Source organism: Erigeron canadensis, chromosome 5 (genome assembly GCF_010389155.1).
Source record: "Erigeron canadensis isolate Cc75 chromosome 5, C_canadensis_v1, whole genome shotgun sequence".
Taxonomy (NCBI): Eukaryota; Viridiplantae; Streptophyta; class Magnoliopsida; order Asterales; family Asteraceae; genus Erigeron; species Erigeron canadensis.
The window spans coordinates 5,496,363-5,519,564 of record NC_057765.1 but is presented as its reverse complement, the minus strand read 5'-3'; the positions used below and the strand labels follow the sequence as shown (position 1 = coordinate 5,519,564).

General features: G+C 34.3%; 1 protein-coding gene across 3 annotated transcripts; it reads left to right on the top strand.

Moving 5' to 3' along the window:
- Positions 1 to 22,262, top strand: LOC122599276 (glutamate receptor 3.1-like). 3 transcript variants are annotated; one of them, XM_043771763.1, is made up of 5 exons: positions 1 to 166; positions 4,702 to 4,970; positions 5,244 to 5,559; positions 5,825 to 6,210; positions 22,022 to 22,262. In XM_043771763.1, exons 1-5 carry the CDS (start codon positions 19 to 21, stop codon positions 22,031 to 22,033), a joined length of 1,131 nt encoding a protein of 376 aa, XP_043627698.1. In that variant the 5' UTR covers positions 1 to 18; the 3' UTR covers positions 22,034 to 22,262. The 3 variants fall into 3 exon arrangements, with proteins under 3 accessions (XP_043627698.1, XP_043627695.1, XP_043627696.1); XM_043771760.1 differs by lacking the exon at positions 22,022 to 22,262 and adding an exon at positions 12,984 to 13,426; XM_043771761.1 differs by lacking the exon at positions 22,022 to 22,262 and adding an exon at positions 6,902 to 7,099.
- Positions 22,263 to 23,202: the final 940 nt, after the last annotated feature.

The window sequence follows — 23,202 nt, the reverse complement described above, 5'->3', positions numbered from 1 at the left end:
ACATAACCACCCAAATATATGAAGCATCAAGGTGGTTTCAATTTCCTGGTGCTCTTTTTACTTTTACTTTGTGTGTTAGTAAATTCCTCCGTCGGATATAAATTCTGCCATACAAGACGCTTTGTCCAGGAGCAAGAAAAAATTAACGGATCCGTAGTGTGTGCAGGTATATATATATGTGTTATTTCAGCCAATATTTTTGAGAATAAATGTATCAATAATAATATTATCTATAATCTATATCTATCTTAAGTTACGAGAGAGGTACTCGCGCCCATTGGCGGATATGAGGCCTGAATTTTTCCATTTAGTTTTTCACTAAATTCTTTCATTCAAAATTTATACTATCTACAAATGAAATATGTAAACTATAAAACATATATGGGTTTTTATGTTCAAGACTAGACTGAAAAAGTATGTCCTATTATATTTTTAGGCAAATAACACATTAGTTTCAAGAAGTTATAATCTACTCAAACTAACCGGGACATACTTACAATGATTATATTACGCTTTACGTCTCAATTTAAGTGTCTTATTTTGACCTTTTTAGTCTTATTCTTTTAACTTTGACTGTAAATATTGATTAAGTTTAACATGTAATTTTCATTTATATAACTTTCATCAACTAATATATAACACAAATAAAGATATTTACAGTCAAAATCAGAAGAAAAAGACTTGACCAATCAATATTGCACAATTAAATTAATGGGACGGGGGAGTATATAAAAAAGTTATTATAAATTTACAAATATTACCTCAACTTGTCACTTTTTACTTTATTGAGTTCAAATCAAAAAAGTGTCATATTTTGAAGAAAAAACCGCTAAAACGTCTATTGTGGTTTAAGCAACAGGTTACTAGTCATATTTTAATTTGTAATTTACTTTTACATTAAATAAAAAAACAAAACAATAAAGTGTATGACATATCATCCCATATCATCATATTCATATTATCTCATCATCAATATCATCTCAAATCCAAAGAATACGGAGATCAAACCTCACAAAAACCAAATCAATTTACTATCCAAGTCAAATTAAAATCAATCTAAAATTTAGTCATAAAAGTATTCCAAAGTTCAACTTCCAATTTGATGAAGATCTGAATCTGATAGCCAAATATAACCAAGAAAGAGTAACGTTGGAGGGTTGTGGCGGTATGGTGGTTACCTTCAGGAGGTGTGGCGGCGACGGCGCAACTTGGGGTAGCGGCAGAGGTGGCGTTATGTGGTGTTGGGGGTTCGTTAGTTGCCCTTTGTTGCTTAGATTACGATGGAGGTTATTTTTGTAGCGTTTTTAAGGTGTACCCATTTTTCCGGCGAGATGGAATAAAAACATACAACATACTCACCTTTTTAGTTGATTATCCGGCCGACCGGCCTAATCCGGACATATTTTTCAATTATGTTAGATATACAACTTCTCGATTTTCCCAACAGCAAAATGTTGCCACTTTGCCAGTGCCAACACGGTCAAATTCTTTGCTGACCTTGAGGATCCTGCAAATGCAGATATTGTTCACAGATGCCTTCAAATCATTCTTAAACAAGGCTTGCGAAATTCAATGTTATTTGTTGCCCTCTTCTTGAGAAATTCAATGTTATCTGTTGCTATGGGCTTCAGAACCTTAATTCAAAATGTTGGGGTTTACTATATGAGTGCACTTGAAGAAATAGATATTCAAGCTCCAAATCTAGTTCATACTGAGTTATTAAATATGAGCGAAAGTGATATATTATATATATATATATATGGTTGGGGGAAAGATAAAATGAGTTGAGCCTATTTTGAGTCAAAAAAAGTCCATTGATTTTCTTCCATCTCCTCCAATTCCAACCACCTCCTACCACCACCATCATCATCTCCGACCACCACCATGATCATCCGGCGACGGCGACGGCGACCATCTCCGGCGAGACTTACACATGTGTAAGTTATGCGTAAGTACAACTTATGTACACAACAATGAAGGTTAAAGGCGGGGCCTGTCAATCCATGGCACTATGGCAGTGGCCAAGGACGGAGCCCGTTAGTCCATGGCGGAGCGATAGCGGCTAAGGACGGAGCCTGTTAGGTAGATCACCCATCACCGGTCACCCCTTATGACCTATCACCCTCTATGACCTATCACACTATGACATATCACTCTCAATTACCTATCACCCCCACCACCTTTGGTTTATGAATATCCTTAAGGGTGAAGCTCGCTCCGAATCATAATTTTTGAAGCCACCACCATCGCTGGAAAATTAACTTACACATGTGTCAGTCTCGTCGGAGATGGTCGTCGTCACCGGAGGATGATGATGGTGGCCGGAGATGATGATGGTGATGGTGGTGGTGGTCGGAATTAACTTACACATGTGTAAGTTACATAGACTTTTTTTGGACTCAATTTATCCCACCCCAGGGGTTGGGTATTGTAAAACAAGTATTAAAGTAAAATAACTAAGACAAGATCTTGACCCTTAGATCATAGGTAAGTTGATACACGAAGATTCATGAGGCAATTGATGCATGATGGTTTTATGATGCACGGTGATTTTCACTAAAGAGAAACTTATTATTTTATTTGTTTTACTTTAATACTTGTTTTATTTTACCTGAAACTATATATATATATATATATATATGGGGGGGATGAGAATATAAGGTTGTCGGGTATCCAAGTTTAGGTGTGGAACACTCACATATTGTTTTTTTAATCTATAAAAATCATGGGGGCCCATGCATTTATTCATTAAACAAGAAATAATAAAATATTAATATGTGAGGGGTTCCACACCTAAGCTTAGGTGTCGGACAACCTTATATTCATTTTTCCATAGATATATATATATATATATATATATATATATATATATTGTTAAGTGGGGTTCTTGGTGTACCACGTAAGTAATGACCGGCCCCACATTATGCCTTAGCCGGTACTGACCTATAATAGACGTTTTAGCCGGTTTTTGTCCCCAAGACAGGACACTTTTTTGTTTTGACCTCATTAAAGTAAAAAGTGACTCTTTGAAATACTTTCCAAATAATTAGCCCTACCCAAATATAATAAAATCATAACTTATTAGGACCCATCTTTAACTTTATTAAAAAGGTTGATAACATATTAAAATGTAATAACAATACTATGTATTTTATTATGATAAATAATAAGTTTTAAAGTTTAACGACTAAACAGAAACATTAAGATATAAAATGGATTTAAAGTGACAAACATCAAAACGTTGTCATCTTCTTCCTAATGATAAATCTACAAGTTATACACCATTTTAGGCGTTCAATTAACCACAATCACAAAACGTTAATTGACATATAGCTTTCTTTCTTTATTCTCTGATTTAGTTAATGATATAATTATAGATGTTTAGGCTCTATATATATATATAGATAAAAATTGGAGAGTTTTAACGATAGTATATATATATCTATAAAATTTAGAATCATTTGTTTTGATTGAAAATGGTTTATGATATTGTTTTAAATATAATGATCTATTTAATAAGGAAAAAAAAATCTAGAAAAAATGAGAGAGCACTTAGAATAAATAGGAGAGAGTTTTAGGCTAAAAAAAGGTTTTGGCAATGTCAAGTGTAAAATCAACATCCTTTTTAAATTATAATAAAAAATTACATTTTTGGTCCCTCAACTTAGTAGGATTTACAGTTATTGCACTAAAGTGAATTAAACCCTAAAGTTGGTCAATATTTTCATTTGTCACTCTGAAACTAACAACAGTCTATTAAATCCGTTAAGTGAAGGGTAGATTTTTTTTTTCTTCTACACTCAAACACAAACACAAATTTTGAACCCTTTTTTTTTTAATTTCATGGAAGATTAAAAAGTGAATTTGGTAAATGAAGTTTTGCAGAAAACGAAATGTCAACTTAAATCACGGTGGCCAGAAATTAGAAAATTACATCGAAAAAATTAAAATTAAAATCTATCTTTTGTTTCTTCGAATCAAAACACGAAATTTGTTACAACCAACTTAGGATTCAATTCTGCACTAACCCTAACCAAAGTAAATCACATATATAAGATTAAAATGATAAAATATTTAGGGGGCGTTTTGTTACAAAAAACATCCTTTATTTTTCATTTTTGTTTTCCAAAAAAACATGAAAAACAGAAAATGTGTTTTAATTATACTTTTCTAAAAATGTTTTCTACGAAAACAAAAAACAATGTTTTCCACTTTTCAATGAAAACTTGAAAAAATCTTTTTCTTTTTATCATTTTCCAACATCTCTAATATGTTTCATATTTTTCCAATTAGAATGCGTTTTCAAAAATTTTATTTGTTTTTTATAAAATAAAAATCGCTTTCACTTTTTACAAAAATAGAAATAAAAATTAAAAATATTTTCTACAACCAAATTAACGGCTCTTAAGTTTTTCACTTTTTCTTACTAGACTGAGGTTCAAATTCCGGTTTGGACCTTATGGGGTTTTTGGAATTGTACAACTAGACCATGTTGGCCGTAAACAATAAAACTAATTAATACAACTATATAAATTTCACACCTTTGCTATATGAATCATAATCTTCTAATTAAAGACCAAATAAATTAAAATTGTTATTAATTTGATCATAAAATCTGTTTCGGCATAAATGTTTCTGTAATTGTATTATTATTTTAATAATATTGAGGAGTATGTTTTGACATATGATTCCATGTTGAAGACATTACAGGGTCGAAATGGAAGATGAAAAAGCCAATGGAAAATTCATGCAAAACATTAGAGGTGTGGGTTCCAAAAAAAGTAGGTTTTACTGAGTTTGTTAACGTCAACGAGCATAATGAAGTTGAAGGAGGGTTCTCCATAGCGATTTTTTGTTATGTGTTGGAGACGTTACCCTTCAGCATCGTACCTAATTTCATACCCTTTGTCAATGCGACAGGGCATATGAATGGAACCTATGATCAACTTCTAAAGCAAATTGAAAACCAGGTGTGTGTACCCGGTTCTGCAGATAACTTTTTGAATATCCTGCACTAAGTAATTCTTATTTACACATTTCCGGCCTAATCTTTTGTATGCCACATTCTTATTTAAATGAATATATATTCGCCTAAATAATAGTAATTGGTAGCCAACATATTAGAAATTTTATTTACTGTAATAAAGAACCCGTAGGTAACTTTCAAAGAAAGCAACTATGTGTTGTAATAAAACTTTAATTATAGGCTCAAATATATCAATGGTTAATTTTATATCTTGTAGACTTGTGCGGCCGTGGCAGGTGATGTCACTATACGGGGAAATAGAGCTCAGTATGTTTCATTTACGGCTCCCTATCTAAGCGCTGAAGTTTATATGATTGTGGATGCTACACGTGCATGGAACCAAACCTTGTGGACCTTCTTAAGACCTTTTACCAACAGAGTATGGATCACATTAGTCTCTGCATGTATCTTGATTGGAATCACGATTGCCATTTTAGAATACCGGGCTGAGAACCCTAATTTTACTAGCCCGTTTTATAGGCAACTCATCATGGTCATGTGGTTTCCTATTTCGACAATTTTCTTCAATGAAGGTAGCTAGTGATCATATCAAGATACATTATCAATATATAGTTGAATGCCTCCCCTTATTCCATATATACTGAAGGTTTTGTCAACCTTAAATGTTTTTTAATTCACATAACATCTTTTGAAATAATTACTCTTTCTATATAATTCTTTGGATCGATTTTCTTCTCTTTAAAAATATAACATGGTTAATTAATAATCAGACGTATTAACAATATATCAAACTTTAGCATAATATCTAAGAAAGTTGTTTCATCATACATTTTGCAGGGAAGATACGCAACAAAGGCTCTAAAGTGATTCTAGTTGTGTGGCTTTGTATGTTTCCCATAGTAGGACAAATTTATACAGCTAGTTTATCCTCATGGTTGACACTAAATCAACTGCGTCCAAATTTGCCTTCAAGCTTTTGTGATGTAGGAATAGGATATCCAGCCGGTTCCTTCATTAACGACCTTATTATCAAACAATACAATTGTAGTTCTGGAAACAAGCTACGAGAGCTCAATGGTTATGAAGAATACAGAAAAGCACTTTCCGATGGTACTGTAATTGCTGTAATTGATGAGCTCCCATACGTTAATCTCTTCCTTTCCATGTATGGGTCTGACTACATGAAACATGGACCCATAAATCAGGCATCTGGAATTGCATTTGTGAGTCCTTTCTTTTCTCTCTTTCTTCTCACAATATTTATGTGCTAAGCATCGAGTATTTCCATCTTTATCTCGTTTTTCTATACTTTGAGAACTGATAGGGATGAGTACTTTCCAAATCTGGAATTTCCTAGGATTAGCCTTAAAGTGTTTGTAGTTTACCTTATGGCCAAGAGACTAATTTGGAAATAAAGGGAACCTAATTAGTTGTCGTCTATTAAAAGAATTTTGTTTCTAAATTTTTCTCAATAAAGATAAGATCGCTAGTTTTAAACATTAGACTTCCATTAACCTCCGTTAGTTTTTAATGTCCATATAGACTGTTGAGTTGACATGTACATATCACACAATCCATTTCCCAAACCATCCCACCCTTTTTCTGATCTGCTTCTTGATTCATAGCAAACAAACTAAAACCAAAATCAAATTCTAACACTAAGTACATTTGCATCTCAATATATATATATATATATATATATATCAATCCCCAACTGCACCTCCTTATATTGCATTTCATCTTATTCTCAATTCCAAATTAAGATTTTCAAAACCCCCAAATTCAAACAATATCCGGCAATCAACCTTAATTAAAGAAAGAAATCAAGTAGGTTGTGATGGAGATGCACAAAACCACATTTACTTCTGTTCTTGTTATCCCATTTCTTTTAACGAATCTGAATTTAAAAATTAGATATTGATACGGAAGGTGATGGAGATGCAGTGGTGGTTCGCAGTGACGGGGCGACGGTGGTGGTTCACGATGGTGTCTGGAAGACGGTGGTGGTTTACGGTAGTGTCTTGATGGGGGCTACAGGTCTACACGGTGTGGTGCTGGTGGCGTGACAGGTGATGGCGGTGTGGTTATTATTATAAAAAGTAATTAATTTAAAAGGGGTAGTGCAGTTATTTTAGGAGCTGATAGGTCTATGTTGTAATTAATTTCATTAAGGGTATTAAAGGTATTTTATTAAGTAGACATGTTTTTTAAATTAATGAACAAAAGAGGGAGAATTATTTAATTTATTAAGGGTAGAATGGTCATTTTACGAGGGGACATTCTTATCCGAGAGAGTGTTGAAAAGTGTTAGGAGTTAAAGTTTGATAATTTTTATAAAGTAGTAGATATATATATATAATATATATAGGAAAAAGGGAATATAAGGCTGTCCGACACCTAAGCTTAGGTGTGAAACCTTTCACATCCTTATATTTTATTATATATTGTTTAATGAATAAATGTCTGGGCCTCCATGATTTTTATGGTTTAAAAAATTAATATGTGATTGTCCGGCATTTAAGCTTAAGTACCTAACAGCCTTATATTCTCATCCCATATATATATATATATATATATGGGTGAAGATTTCATCAAGTTACTATTAACTTAAGGGATAAAGTTAGAAAGATTTTAACATTTAATTTTGATTCAATGGCAAAATCATTTCATCTTTACCCTTTAAGTTGAGGTAACTTGTGAGGATCACCATCATTTATTAATTATACAAAAATATTAAAATATATTATGTGACGGTTTTCACCTAAGTTAAGTGTGTGACAAGCCCCTACACTTATTTTTATTATCTTTCTCCTATGTACTCTAGTTATCTTTCTCATATATATATATATATATATATATGGGAAAAGTGAATATGGGGTTATTTCTCATCTAAGCTTAGATGGGGAACCCCTAACATACAAATATTTTAATATTTGTTTGAATTTTAAATAAATACATGGCCCCCCATGATTTTTATGATTATAAAAATCAAATGTGAGGGGTTACCTATCTAAGCTTAAATGGGGGACAACCCGATACTTACTTCTCCCTATATATATATACTAGTGTTCAGGCCCGTTCAATGAACGGGTAGTCTCAAAATATATTAATCAAGCCTAAAAAATTAGAATTCAAATATATTAAATAGATATACCGAAATCAACTTGGAAATTTGCTAGCTGAATAGCCACTTCATTGGTCAAAATACTCCTAAATTTTTCCGTCAATTCACCATTGACCGAGGCATGTATGATAGTGCGCTACTAATAGCATTAAAAACATGAAAAAAACTGGTAAGTTTTGTTAGTGTGTTTTTATGTATTTAATCCAATTTTAAAAAAATAAACCCTAAACAAATATAAGAATCGAATAAACATCTTTGCATACAGATCCAGAAAAATTATTCAGGATAAAAAAAGAACCCAACCAAGAACATTTCAAACATCAATCAAATGATTTTATCGGCTAATGCAAGAAAGATAGAGAAACAAATTGTTGATAAAAAAAAAAGAGTCGAGCCAAAAACCTTGCAAAGCCATCTCCTGTTGTGTTAAATCCTAAACATAACATGGATCAAAGGATTTTATCTAAAGTTCCAGTTTACCCTTTTTTTTCCAACTTTAGTTAAATAAAAAATTTACAGTTTCTTATATTTTAAAAGTGTAAACTATATAATTTGAAAAATACATATCAATTCATCAACAAAGACCATCTCGAACGTTTTGATTTTTTTTTTGTTCCACTCCGAAACAGTCCATACATGCATAACACGGAGTCGTAAATGATGGTTAACATTTGTTGGCGTAAGATCTTCAAGATGAACTAATGTGGTCATATTTTTTGTTGTTGAAAAAAAAGCCATAATGAACCTCAAACTAAATTAAAAGAATTAATAATAACAATAACATAAGAATTCAATGTTAAAAATAATAATAATGATTAATTATGTGCAAAGTACATAAAAAGAAAACCCTTTTGTAGTTAATCGTAGCTTCTTCTTTTTTTTGTCGTACGCGAGTTATATTATAGATTACCAATAAAACCGAAAAGTGTAAATTAATTATTTTTAAATTGGGTGAAATTGTAAATTGGTGATGGAAAACAAAAAAGTGTAAATTAATTATTTTTAAGTGTAAATTGGTAATGGAAAACTAAAAAGTATAATTAATTATTTTTAAATTGAGTTAAAGTGTAAATTGGTGATGGAAAATCAAAAAGTGTAAGTTAATTATTTTTAAATTAGGTTAAAGTGTAAATTGTTGATGGGAAACCAAAAAGTGTAAATTAATTGTTTTAGATTGGGGTTAAAGTGTAAATTGGTGATGGAAAACCAAAAAGTGTAAATTAATTTAGATTAATATTAGAATATTAAAGGATTACTAAGGATGGAGGATTAGGCTAAAGGAGGAGAATTAAGGGTGTCAAGTGTACCCCAACCCCCTCTTTTAGTTATATTATAGATATTTTTTATACAACCTTCGTCCATAATTTTTCCATATATGTATAATATGGATTTTATATACACCCATCATTTAAAAATATGGATCTTCAAAAACTTTCGCCTAACGGCGTCAAAGAAAGTGGAATTAAACTTTTAAAAGTCCAAACCAATAAATTCAGTTTGGTTTATTCATTAAATGGTGTTACTTGCCATATCATAGAAACAAGTCTAAATGGAAATCCATCGGTTGCCCAACATTAAACAATCGATCACAAGTCATTACAAGTCTTTAAATACCAAAACATAATTCAAATGTCTAAAAGGAGCAACCACTATGGGTAAACTATAGTCATCTTCAAATGCTATCTACCCATGCCTCGCTCTTTATTCATCAACGATCATAAGCTTGCTAAACCTGAGGGAGCAACACATTTCAAGAAAACAAGTGTTAGCTAACAAATTAGCTAAGTAAGAGTACACAAGGTTTAGGAAGCATTTGTCCAATTAAAACAGCATATAAAAGTCGTATTACATCATTAAGGCATATATCATCACATAACGACACATCTTTGCATTTATCATCTTTCATGTAGGATAGATCATCCTAAAGGTGCCTAATCATATTTAGCATCTTCACATATCACATCTAAACATCTTTTAAGTGTAACTTAAGTCACACCCGACTAGATGAATTAACCTTACGGCTGTCCATCATTGTCGATAAGGAATGGCAAGCCAATCCAAGAGTAATCCGTATGTTCAATGATAAATGGGGCGGGTCAGACCTCCCGTATTACTCTTCACATCTTTGACCATGTTGCAAGGAGCCACCCGAGCAACCACATCTACGCACCCGTCAGGAAAGGGCAAGTACGAGTTAAGCTAAACACTTTCACATCTAAATTATGAGCTCGATTTCACATCTCATATGGTTTAGGTGTTTACACTACCTAAACAATTAGCACATATACATCTTTTACGTTTGGGCCCTTAAACGTGCACGTGACATGGCAACTTAAAGAGTCTAGTGAACTAGATGAGCAAGCCATACAAACATGCACAATATAATACATCTCAAAACATAGCATATCATTTCATTTCATATTACATCATTTCATATCATAGGGACTGCATATCAGGCATCAAAGGTCATTTACATAGCCTATGTCACCTCCCGTGTATCCCAATTACCCATAAATGATCAAGATATCAAATGGAAAGTTATTATATGAAAACCATCTTTTGTTGAACCCTCAGTGTGTCAAAGTAGTGTATCTTACCTTGATACAGCTTACCAATGAGTTAAGAGTATCTTATAGTGCTTACTAAGTGCTCCCGACAACCTAGAACGAGTATAAGATTTAAATATAAGCTAAACGAAGCATTTTATGCAATCTGGGTATCAGGTGCATCACACCAATTAACTAAAAAATTCAGATCAAATACAGGTACGTCACACCAGCCCTTGGTGCGTCGCATATCGGGCTTCGATCGAAAATCAATTTTCCCAACCTGGGTTGTGGTGCGTCGCACATCGGGCTTCGATTGAAACTCAATTTTCCCAACCTAGGCTGTGGTGCGTCGCACCTCCCACTGGGTGTGTTGCACCTGGGGTGCCGACCAGCAACTCAATTTTTAAACTTGCTCTAAACGATTCTCATTCGATCTAAAACCCTTAGTCCGACTGGAGACATAAAATTGACCTCTTTAACAACACTTTTGATGACTTTAATCCATCAATCAATCCTTTAGTCCTTTACAATATAAATCAATCATTGAATCACCCGAATAACATGAAATCGGTAAACGTTTAATCAATTAACCCAGCCCAAACCCCATGGCCTGGATTGAATACTCATCTATGACTCATAAGATCAGATTCCAAAGAGAATATTACCTATATTATCTGTAGATGACTAAGGGGATTCAAAATCTTGACAAAACTTGGATGAAACACCTAGAAACGAAGAGTTTTTGATGATGAATTGCTTTGGGAGGGAGATAGGATCGGCTGGAGGGTTTTTCACACATACGATGCAGAAGTTTTGTGACAATTAGGGCTACCTAATTGCTCACTAACCCCTGGCCATCAACCCATTATGTTACACTTAGAACCCCTCACTTCTAAACTTAGCTTTCCTAGCATATCTTTTTACCGGGAGTCTTAACACATTAACAAGCACCTAATTACTTAACGTTACTTTCATTACTTTCATTAAACATCACATTTACATATTCATATACATACGCATTTAATCATATAATCACATATAAGGCACATAAACTTAATGAACCTAACGTTAACTAACGGAAAGTCAAATAGTCAAATACGAAAAGTTCAGGATGTTACAAATATCAGTCGATACGTATCGGTATTTAAAACACTGCTTCCAAGAGTATAAATATGAAAGACATAATAATTGACCTTTCAGTCTTTCATCGGTTTGATTTGTTACTAGTCAAACAATTTGTTTGTCTTTTTACTCATCAAGTGTCATATTTAAAAAAGGGTAAATAAATCTACAACAATTTAAAAAAGATAATGATAAATTTACTATTAGACATCTACAACAAATGTATATAATTTATATTATATAAAGCTATAAAACAAACATTGTCATGGATGCATGGATAAAATTTGTTATAACTTCATCATTCCCCATTTAAAACGTGTTCATGTGGATGAATAGTTGAATATGCATGGACGGTAAAAAAGCAACACCTTTGTCACATTTTGAGTTAAGTTATTACTAATTATTAATGACAGATTAAGTATATAAGTAAACTTACAAACCTTTATTTTTTTAACAGCGAGTTAGTTTTAGTAGTTAGCAGTTAGTATTTGAGACACCACAGTGACATCCAATTGGGCAGTATGCGGAGCTCGAACCACGCATGTTTGGGATGAAACACAAGACTCTCGAACCCCCCCCCCTCCTAATCCACTCCTACAAATATAGGAAGTGGGATTCAAACCCTGGTGAATTTTTCCAAGGTCAAAGACCTTTATGACTTATTACGTTAAGATATTTTACTTTTTTTGTCAACTAATTAAGCTTTAAAACAAACACCATATCTATAAACCTTTAGAAAACAAACTCGTCTTCTTAATTTTGGAAATTCAACACTTTTTCAATATTCCCAAACTACCCCTAAATAACCCTAACAAATATATTTAAAAAATGAATGATAAACATGGTTCGATACCTCATCGCTGTATCTCATGAAAGTAATCGTTACGGCATCTTACGCGTTATAAACCGTCACCGCTGCAACGTGCAGGCACCTTTCTAGTAAGTTCGATAGAAATATACACTTTTAAGTCTTAACTCCTAAATACGATAAAGTAATTTCAATGGCTTTATCAAGAAATAATACTAGAAGTTAAATTGATAATTTTGACTAATTAATTAAGTGGCTTTAGTGACAACACAAAAAATTTCTACAATGGTTAAGTCAATCATTCTAATCTTTATTGATTCTCAATCTTGCACATCATTATGCATATAATAAAGCTAGCTCCTATCTAACTTCATGTGTTAAATGTCAAATTAGGCATTCCCCTTAAATTCATCTCTACTATCAATCTTTTCTGAAGCAGTCATCAATGTTACCGAAAGTAAAAATATGACGGATATGAAGCAAAGGTATTTTGGATTACCCACTCTTGATGAATCACAACCTAATAGTGCTCCTCCACAAAGTCTTGATGTTCAAAGTTTTATCGGATTATTCATATTTATGGGGATGGTGATGATAGTTGCTATTATCGCATCAGAAATTTCTCGTTTTGAAATAAAGAATATAGTCCAGCACCAAGATAAGGAGGAAGAAAATTCGAAAGAACTAGCTATTCTTAAAAGTGACACTACACTCATTACGCCCCCCATTCGAGAATGCCCACGTACAGACAAGTTACAATAGTTTATCTGCACTTGGGTAGAAGTCTTCAAATTTAATACCTGTTAGGCCGTTAGTCTTTATTTTTCTAAGTTATTTTCCTGTGTTAGCTTTTGACTTATTGAATAAGCCGTGGGTTATGCTGTGCATACCCATTTGTTGTTGGTTTACTAATTAAAGGAGTATGCCCCTTTAAATAAGAAAAAGACTCTCCTTGACTTATTGAATAAGCCGTGGGTTATGCTGTGCATACCGGCCCATTTGTTGTTGGTTTACTAATTAAAGGGGTACGCCCCTTTAAATATGAAAAAGACTCTCCTTGGCATTTTATTTTGGGATTATTACGTATTTATTAATATTTTCTAATAAAACAAACCATTTTTTTTCCTTAAACTTTCTGCCTTTAAAAAATCAAAAATATTTTTCTTCTTTATTCACTAATTTAAATATCTCTATCTAATTTACATATAATACCCTTAATGAAATAAATTATTTTTATAGATTCCCCAACACTTAAAATAACTATAATACCACCTTTAACAACTACTTTTACATTTACCACCATCGTCGCCCCCATCACCGTCCCCACTGCCGCCCCCACCACCGTCCCCACCACTACCCCTGCTATCACTACCCCCACCGTCGTTACATTGCGCGGGCATAAATCTAGTGTTACATAAAGATTTGTAAAATATGTCATCTAATGAACTTTTAAATTTTAGTTGTCGGATGTACCCGACCAATAAAAAACATAAACTTAGCAGGTTATATGGTGAAGTTTTTTCTAAAACGGACGTATTTGACGGATGTTTTGTCAAACAAGTTTTTGTCAAAAAAAATTATAAAACTAGTAAAAACGAATTAGGGAAATCCGGTTTCGTCCACATAGACTGAAACTGGTTTCAAAGTTTTGAGAAATCCGCTTTCACTTTTATATTTGAACAACCAATTGGGATTGCCGGTTTGACAGAAATGGGAGTATGGCAGTGCAGACCTACACAGAGGGGGGGAGAGTGATGTGACAATAGAACGTGAAACCGGAATTGGGAAATCCAGTTTCACACAACATGACTGTTTGATCAAATAATTGCATTATGGCTTAACCAAGGGGTGTGATTGTTTAGGGGGTGATTTGTAGGTGATTCTCTATTAGGTCAGAGGGACCAAAGCCACTTTACCCCTAACTTATATTATATTGTCTTACCTGGCTTGGGGGCCGGTGTGAATTATATGTGAAGAGAATGTGTAAATGATGATGTATCGTATGACATCTCCTCTTTATATATAGGGTAGAAAACTTGAGGAGGGGGATAAGAGAGTTAGGATAAATATCTTCCTTTTTTGAGGATATCTTTAATCTTTTAAATAAGATTGTGATCAGATTATAGTAAACCGTGTCCGAAGTATTCGTATTTAGATAAATGTGGAAATGATTCGAGTGTATCTGATACTTAGTAATTCTCTGCGGAGTCAAGGAGACTGTCCCTAAGGCTCTAGGATTATTCTGTCCACGGAGGTATTGCTCTGTAACTTCGACTACAAAAGTGAGGCTTCGTTGCATAAATGAAGTGTTTTTGCCGTTACGAAGAGTTCTTTGTGTCCTACTTGGATACGAAGGTAGAACTCTATAGGGTATATATATATATTATCAAGCCCCCAGTTTAATCGGAGAATCCATCTTTACACTGTCTTATTATACTAAAAAAAACGTGCTCTAATTGCTTCGTAATGCCACTTGCGCCATAAATTCAAATCAGACGGTGTTTATTCCTCCGGCGATAGAGAGTTAATAGTGGCTTGTCCGCTCAATAGTAATTACTCTTAGAACATATTGCAAGATCTTCGTTCTTCTCAGGTACGCTTAATACTTTATGTCTTTATATTCCATATATTTAATAATGTTGAAGAGGGGGATTAGCGATATTCATAGCGTCTTGAAGCGTTCGGACTATCAAAGTTTCGTAACAAAATATTTAGCGCAAAACCCTAATTTAGTGTGGTTCCCTAAGAGAGGGCAATCTATTCTTAATCCTTCTTATGGTTTCTTTGGCCAGTACATCAAGTCTTTCACCCTTGGTAATCTTAGGGTTCCGTTCTCTTTTTTCCTTTTAGTAGTGCTAGACTATTATGAGTGTCATATCTCTACTGTTCATTCTACTGGGATAGCAAAGATCATTGGTGTCCAAGTTATATGTAGTGCTAACAAGATAGAGCCTTCAATAGCTTTGTTTAACTCTTTTAATAAACTGGCAGAGTTTGGTGATTGGGTTAAGGTGTTGAAGAATGGCGAGTATGAAATGTTCATTGTTGGTGGTACAAAGGTTAGGGATTGGAAGCATTTGTTTGTGTTTGTTGATTGTTCGTTAAATCCCTTGAATCATAGCGGTTTGTTGAGTGTTGGTAGGTTGGAATACCAATCTATAGGTGTCCCCGATACAGATGGTGTAGAGCAGTCTTATGTTGATCTTCTTTCGACTTATGCTATTAAGCTTTGTGTTTATCCTGAAGCTATTTTATTTAAATCTGGTGTTGCTTCGTGTTAGGAGCATGGTGCTCGAGATTTCACCATTAAATGTGATGGTCAGGGTAGGTTGCCTTCGTTTTTCCTTTTTTTTTTGTGTTTGTATACCTGTAGCTCTTTACGCACCTTATGTTTTTCTACAGAAATAGTTTTTAAGTGTAATAACCGTTATTTAAAAATCTAGATTTTTAAAACTTTTGCCTAATGGTGGTTAACTTTCCGAAAAACAACATTTACAAAACACAACTAACCTGTAACAGTTAATTCATTAACTAAAGGTAGTGTTACGAATTCATATCATTACAATAATATAAGATAATCCAGAAATGAAAAATCATAAATGTCATCATAACAATACATAAGTGTCATGATGAACAATGAATTTAAGAGATAGAAAAACATTGGCACATATAGGTGTTTTTACATAGGCTATGAAGGATTTTTCACATAAATACATACCGAGTTGCAGTCGCAGTGTAAGAAATATGAATTTGTAGGACCTCAGAGAACCCCTAATGGGTTTTTCCAATACACCCCAATACACTGTCACATCAACGGCACATCAGAAAAACCTTTTTCCAATACATTTCTTCCAATTCACACCCAAAACATCCAATACACTCCAACATAGTTATTTTCAAACTTTTAATTAATAAAACCACAAATATAATTTATAAAATTAATACATAATATTATATAAAATCCTAAGAACACCATTTTATTAATAACAAAACATTACAACACAAAAAAACATGAACAACACATTAAAAAAACACTTCAAAAAATAAAAAACAACATCAAAATGCATTAAAAAAAACATAACAAGTAATCTACTCGTCGTTGTGTTCGTCTTCATCATCGGATACCTCAACGAACCCCTTGTACTCATCCAACACCTTCGCCATCGCATTCTCGATAAACTTTCGTTGTCGAGGATTCGGATTTGATTGACCCTGATGTGTAAAAATCGGATTTTAAATTTATAAAACAACTAATACCTAATGACCGACTACTACACACTTATGGGTAGTGGACCCATTCGTATATAGTATAAACTCAAGGGTAAGACCAGTTTGATCCACAGAGACTAACAAGATCAAGCGAGTTTTAAGTAGTTTAGAAAAGATTTTGGATTTTAAAGACTCCCGGCATATTGGATTTTTTGAAAAGTTAGTTAATTGAAAAGAGTTAGAAATTTGTAAAATTAATTGAAAAGAGAATTGTATTATATCAAGAAGAATTAAAAGATCATCCACTTTGACTCCATGGCACAACTATTTAGGTTGCATTTAAGTTAACACCAATTCAATTACGTTGATTCTATAACAAGGTTAAACAAAGAACTCACTAGTAGCACTCCTATCTTATTACCCTATCCAACCCATTAACCAATCTTTCAATCCCTAAGATCCGGTGACCACCTTCCCTATCAAGACCTACTCAATTTACGAATTTGTATTGTTATTGTAAACAATCTTGTCTATCGATTTTACCAAACCGTTAACACTTTGAATTCTATTATCTATAGTTGTTTATTATCTTGTTACCACAAGTTAACACCTATCAATTGTACCCAATCGACTAGAATAATGCACTCCTAAACTTAGATACCTCTAAATCATTCATACATTATCAACAAATCAATAAATAAGAACACAAGTACTCAAAGCATTAAGATTTTGACAAAACGTTTAACAAACAACTTGAATTCAAAAGATTATGCAACCATTATTCATTGTGTCACTCCATCTCAGTGGTGATTAAGTATTTAGCTAGACATAATCATAAATAAATCACAAATTGCAAAAAAAAAATAGTAAACATCTTGTATCAAAGTGTGAAAGACAAAGAAAAACTAAAGAAATCGATGTTGGAATGCCTTAAAACTCTCGAGCAACCCTTAGATCTTGGTGGACGAAAAAGCTGCTGAATATTGCCTCAAAGAGCCCTAAAATCGACTGGAAGTGAAAGTATGTCGAATGGGAAGGTTTTCGTCTTGTATTTATAGTGTAAAACAAAAAGGGTTTCAGCCGACCTAGTTTATGCGCCGCACATAAGATATGTGCGCCGCACAAAATCAAACTTTCCAAATTTAGGCACCCGATATGCGTCGAACACCAGCCTTGTCCGCCGCATAAACTCATCTCCAAATTCTTGTTTGCCCGTTATGCGCCGCACACCATTCCTGTGCACCGCATAAACTCTTTTCCTCGAATTTGCCCAACATACTGGTCAAAAATACTAATTCCATGTGCCGCACAAACTTGCCATGCGCCGCATATGTCATCAGATTACGCAAAACTTGTATTTTCCATTCCGACTTCACACGAACTCATCTAAGAACCATCCTAATGCATCTTTTAACCTTCCAAATGTCATTTCTACTCATTGTACCTGTTCTAAGCCTGAAATCACTAACAATACCATCAAAGCATTGAATATATATGTAATTGACACATACTTAAGCTTAAAACGACTAAGAAACGATATGGGAATGCATGTATAAATGGACATATCAGACCCACAAATGAAAATGCCGCGTACATGGTACATTTTTTTGGTTCCTCGCGAATGTAATCGAGGACGTCTTATTTTTTGTCAATAAAAGCTTGTTTGGAAATTCCAAGTTGTTCGAGACGCGAAGGCCAATTCAGATGCACTTGAACGAGATGAGGTCGCATCCGACGATCCTGATTTTCATCGCGTTTTCTTTTTTGACTTTGTGGGGGGCGTAGAATCGCATCCGGGCCGAAGAGGTCGGTGTCGAGTGGCTCTTCTTCGTCGAGGTTCATGAGCGGTTGGTCTCCATCACTAGACTCGATGATACGGGAGATCCTTTTCTTCTTTATCACCATGCCATCGATACCGATAAAAGATAGAAACTTCGGTCTATCTTTTAAAACGGTCCAAGCTTCGTACATTGTAAATTTCCCACCCGTTTCCAAAGTATACGCTTGCCTAACTTGTTCCATCACTTACACGTCACTTTCGCCACTACGTCGGTCATCATCATACTTTTTGTAAATAGAGTAAAACTTCCCGACTTGCTCTTTGATGAGACGCCATTTACCCGTGATTTGATCGGGTAACCGCGACATTGTACATGTCAAAAACTTTGCTTCAAAAGTGGTCACCGGTTTGTGAAGTGCCAATGATTGGATCTTCAGATACATCGAGCCATTAAAGGGCTAGGTGTTTTTCTTCCTCCCCCGACCATGCTACCTTTGGCTTTTTGATGACTTTCTCACCCACGACTTTCTTCCCTTTTTCCCTTCTTACGTCTAGTACTACTTTCAGGTTGCGGTTCGAGTTGGGGTGCAAGCTGGGGTGTCTCAGGTATGGGTTGGCTTGGAGGGGTGTTGGGATAGTAGCCGTTGTTGGTATTGTTGCCATTGTTGGAAGTTTGGATCGTTTTGGTATGCCAGGTAATAAGGTGGTACGAAAGGTGGGGATGTAAATGGTGGATATTGTGGTGTTGATGGTTATGTATCGGTTGAATGAGCACCCGTTGATGAATTAGCGGGGACGAAGTTTTGAACCGCGTTGAAGAAATCGTCGGAAACGGGACGGTTATAAGCCATTTTGAGAAGAAGATGATGATGTTTTGAGATGGAGAAGTTTTGAGATGGAGAAGATGATGTTTTAAGAAGAAGATGTGTGAAAGGTGTCGTATTGTATTTAACTATAAATAAGAAAGAAATAAAAATAAAAAAACTAAACTAACCGTTTGGTACTCAACGGCTACAAAGTTTGAATAAGCAACATTTGAATAAAAATATTATAAAAAAAACAAACAAACAAACAAAATTTCACTTGCTTCTCCCTATTCACCACCACGCTACCTCCAATATGCAGCCTAATACTATGCCAATACGGTCCACACCCAATGGTATGTACCGTATTGGAACTCGAATACGGTGCTAGTATTGATACATTGGGGTTGCTCTCAGTGGCTCAGTTTTGAAAATGTCATGAAAGAATACATACGAAAAGTCAAAGAAGTATAACTTTTGTTTTTCAATTCGAAGGAGTTCATAACATTAAATTAGAAAACATTTATTTTATTGTAACACCCGTGAGTCAAATTTAAAATTTTAAATACGAGAATACGACCTCGTAAAGTTAGTCGGCATCGTAATTGTAAAACGACCTCGTATTCGTGTATCGACCTCATATTTTTTTTGGTATCAACATCATATTTGTGATACGACCTCGTATTTCTGTATCAGCCTCGTATTTTTGATTTGGCCTCGTATTCATGTCTGGCATTGCAATTACGTATCCGGCATCGTATTTTTGTGTTAGCAAGGAAGCACCTCTATTTTACCCTACATATAATTACTCATATTCTTTCACAAAACCCTCATTTCATCAACTTAGCCTCCAAGAAAAACACACACAAACCCTTACTATCTCCCTTTTGCTACCCCAAATTGCTACCTCACTTTATTACCCCATTTTACTACCTCACCTTTACTACCCCATTTTACATCAAGTTTTATGAAAATCAAACCTTATTTTGTTTAGATTTAGCTTTAATAATAGTGTTTTTACGTCCTACACATCTTTACAAACACATATTTTACAGATTCAAGGTATAAAATCAAAACCCACTTTATGCTCTTCTTTTTGGTATTTTCGGTTTTTCTTTTAATACACATACTACACCCGCCAAGTATCAAACTTTTTACGTCCAAAACGTTTAGAAACATATATCACAACTTTTGTCAAAGTTTCGTGTGATTTCGTTAACAAAATGTTGAGATTTGAGGATTTTTATACAATTTTTGTAAGCTTTGTTCAAATGGGTCTTTAAGATTTAAGTCTGTTATCGAGTTTCCGACTTTGGTGTTGTTTTCCCATCATATTTGTGGGTCTAAAAGTACAATATGATGTTAAAAACACCTTCCAGATCGAAAGAAACGATTAGGGTTTTCTAGAATGAATTTTGGGAAGAACGACCCAGTTTACGACCGTGTCGATTTGCAACCTCGTATTTCCAGTTTGCGACCTCGTATTTCAAATGTGACCTCGTATTTTCATTTGCGACCTCGTATTTCAAATGTAACCTCGTATTTCCATTTGCGACCTCGTATTTCATTTGTGACCTCGTATTTCTAAATAAGACCCCAGATTTACTAACCTCTCAAATTTAGCCTCTTTAATCTAGCCTCTTAATTTTAGTTTTGTCTTTTAGTGAAATAAGACCCCGAATTCAGTTTAAGACCTCAACTTTCAATTGAGACCTCTAATTTTGATTACTAACTCGATTTAGTCAACTTTGGTCAACTTTGGTCGGTTTAGTCAACTTTGGTCAACTTTGGTCGGTTTAATCAACTTTGGTCAACTTTGGTTGATTTGGTCAACTTAGTCAAACTCGTAATTTGGTCAACTCTGGTCAAACTTGTAAAATGTGGTCAAAGTCAAACTAGTACGCTTTTGGAGAACTTAGTCAACACTTGGCGACACGTTATGAGCACGTTTACCTATATTGAATGAATACTTAATTGTGATAATTTGGTTACTTGCATTCTGATATCTTGTGTAGCTTAATCTTGTTGCTACCGCTCAGGTGAGTTTCGTAGCCCCCTTTTTACACTTTTTCATGGGGCTGAAAGGATACAAACTGTTTTTCTAATAAACCGTATTTATTGGAAACTATGCGATAATAATTTTTTGGAGGAACTTATTTTGGATAAATATTTGACTACCTAATCTGGAAACTCGTGCCTTTGTGTCTATCATCATTTATGGCTATTTGACTGTACTGTATGATGTGCATTGTGATACTTGATACTTGACACTTGATATTTGATACTTATGTTGGAGTTTGAAATGCTTGATACTTGATACTTATGGTGGAGTTGGAGGCACCAGATACTAGATACTTGACACTTAATACTTGATACTTATGTTGGAGTTTGAGATGCTTGATACTTGATACTTATGGTGGAGTTGGAGGCATCAGATACTTGATACTTGATACTTAGGCCTGGTATATCGTAAGTGCTGGTGGCATAGAGATACTTGATTCTTGCTATCATAAGTAAGTTGATAGCCATATTGCTGTGTAGATCTTGATGATATTTCGACCTGGCACAAAACTTGATACTTGTTACAAAACCTACGAACTCACCAACCATTGTGTTGACGCTTTTGAATATCCTTTCAGGTGAGCATGTGAATCGTATTAGAGGTGGCTAAGGAGCATAGCATGGTGACCTGTAGCAGACCAGACTAAGGTTTTGGAGTTGCATTAACTCATGTTTTGTTATGGTTGCTATATGTTTAGACTATGGCATTATGCCTATGAGTTATTCCCCTACATGAGAGTTTATCTATGTTTTATTTGAATCTTGACTCTATGTTGGATATTTGTGTTTGAATTTTATGAAATGCGCGTTATTTAAGCATTCATGTAGCTACTCTACGTAACATCCATGACGCGTGTACTTTGCGTTGCATCCCGAGTTTTCCGTCTTAGTCGGGGTGTGACATTTATGTTTTCCACATTTTTCATATTTTATAAGTTCTATTCCAATTTCTAACCTTAATCATCTTACTCTTCATGATCTCAAGTCTGAACCCCTAATCCTCACGAACCTCCTATCATTCCATCCCTTGCTGTCCGATTAGGCATGAGCTTTTGGCCAAGAAACCCGAAGCCCGACATTGACCTGCCCGAAACCAAAAAGACCCGACCCGACCGACCACCCAACAGGCTGGGCTTCAGTCTTGCAGATATGGGTATTCTCGGGTTCAATCCGGGTCATTGCAAAAACCGACAGTTTACGGTCCAGGCCTGAGAACCCAAATCACCTTGGGCTTAAGAGAGTGTAGGGCTTTGATTGAGCTATGCATATATGGAGTGAAATCTCAGATGGGTTTGAAACTTTGAATCGTAGCATGTCATTTGTTTCCAACGAGAAATGGAACGAAGGAGGAGACGGTTTACAAAAATGTAAATGTGTAATGATGGAATATTTATATGTATCTTATTTATTTATCTCTGTATATCGAGATATGATTATATAAAATATTATTATATGTATTATTCTGATGATAGATCAATTTATGTTGGAATGGGAGTTTAAGAAAAACAGATACTTTATCTTTAACCAATGATAAAAGCATAAGAAAAGTGACAAAAGTGACGGTGGATAAATTTTGTTTACAGCTGTCATGTAAAAAATCTTTTATACCCTTAAATTTTGACCATCAAAAATAATTTGATGTGTCATTTTGTAATTCCATACAAGTATTTTTATTAACGACTTTTATATCATTTTAAATCTATATGACTTTGTATTTAATGCTCTTTCACTAATTTCTCAACATCATCCACAAACAAAA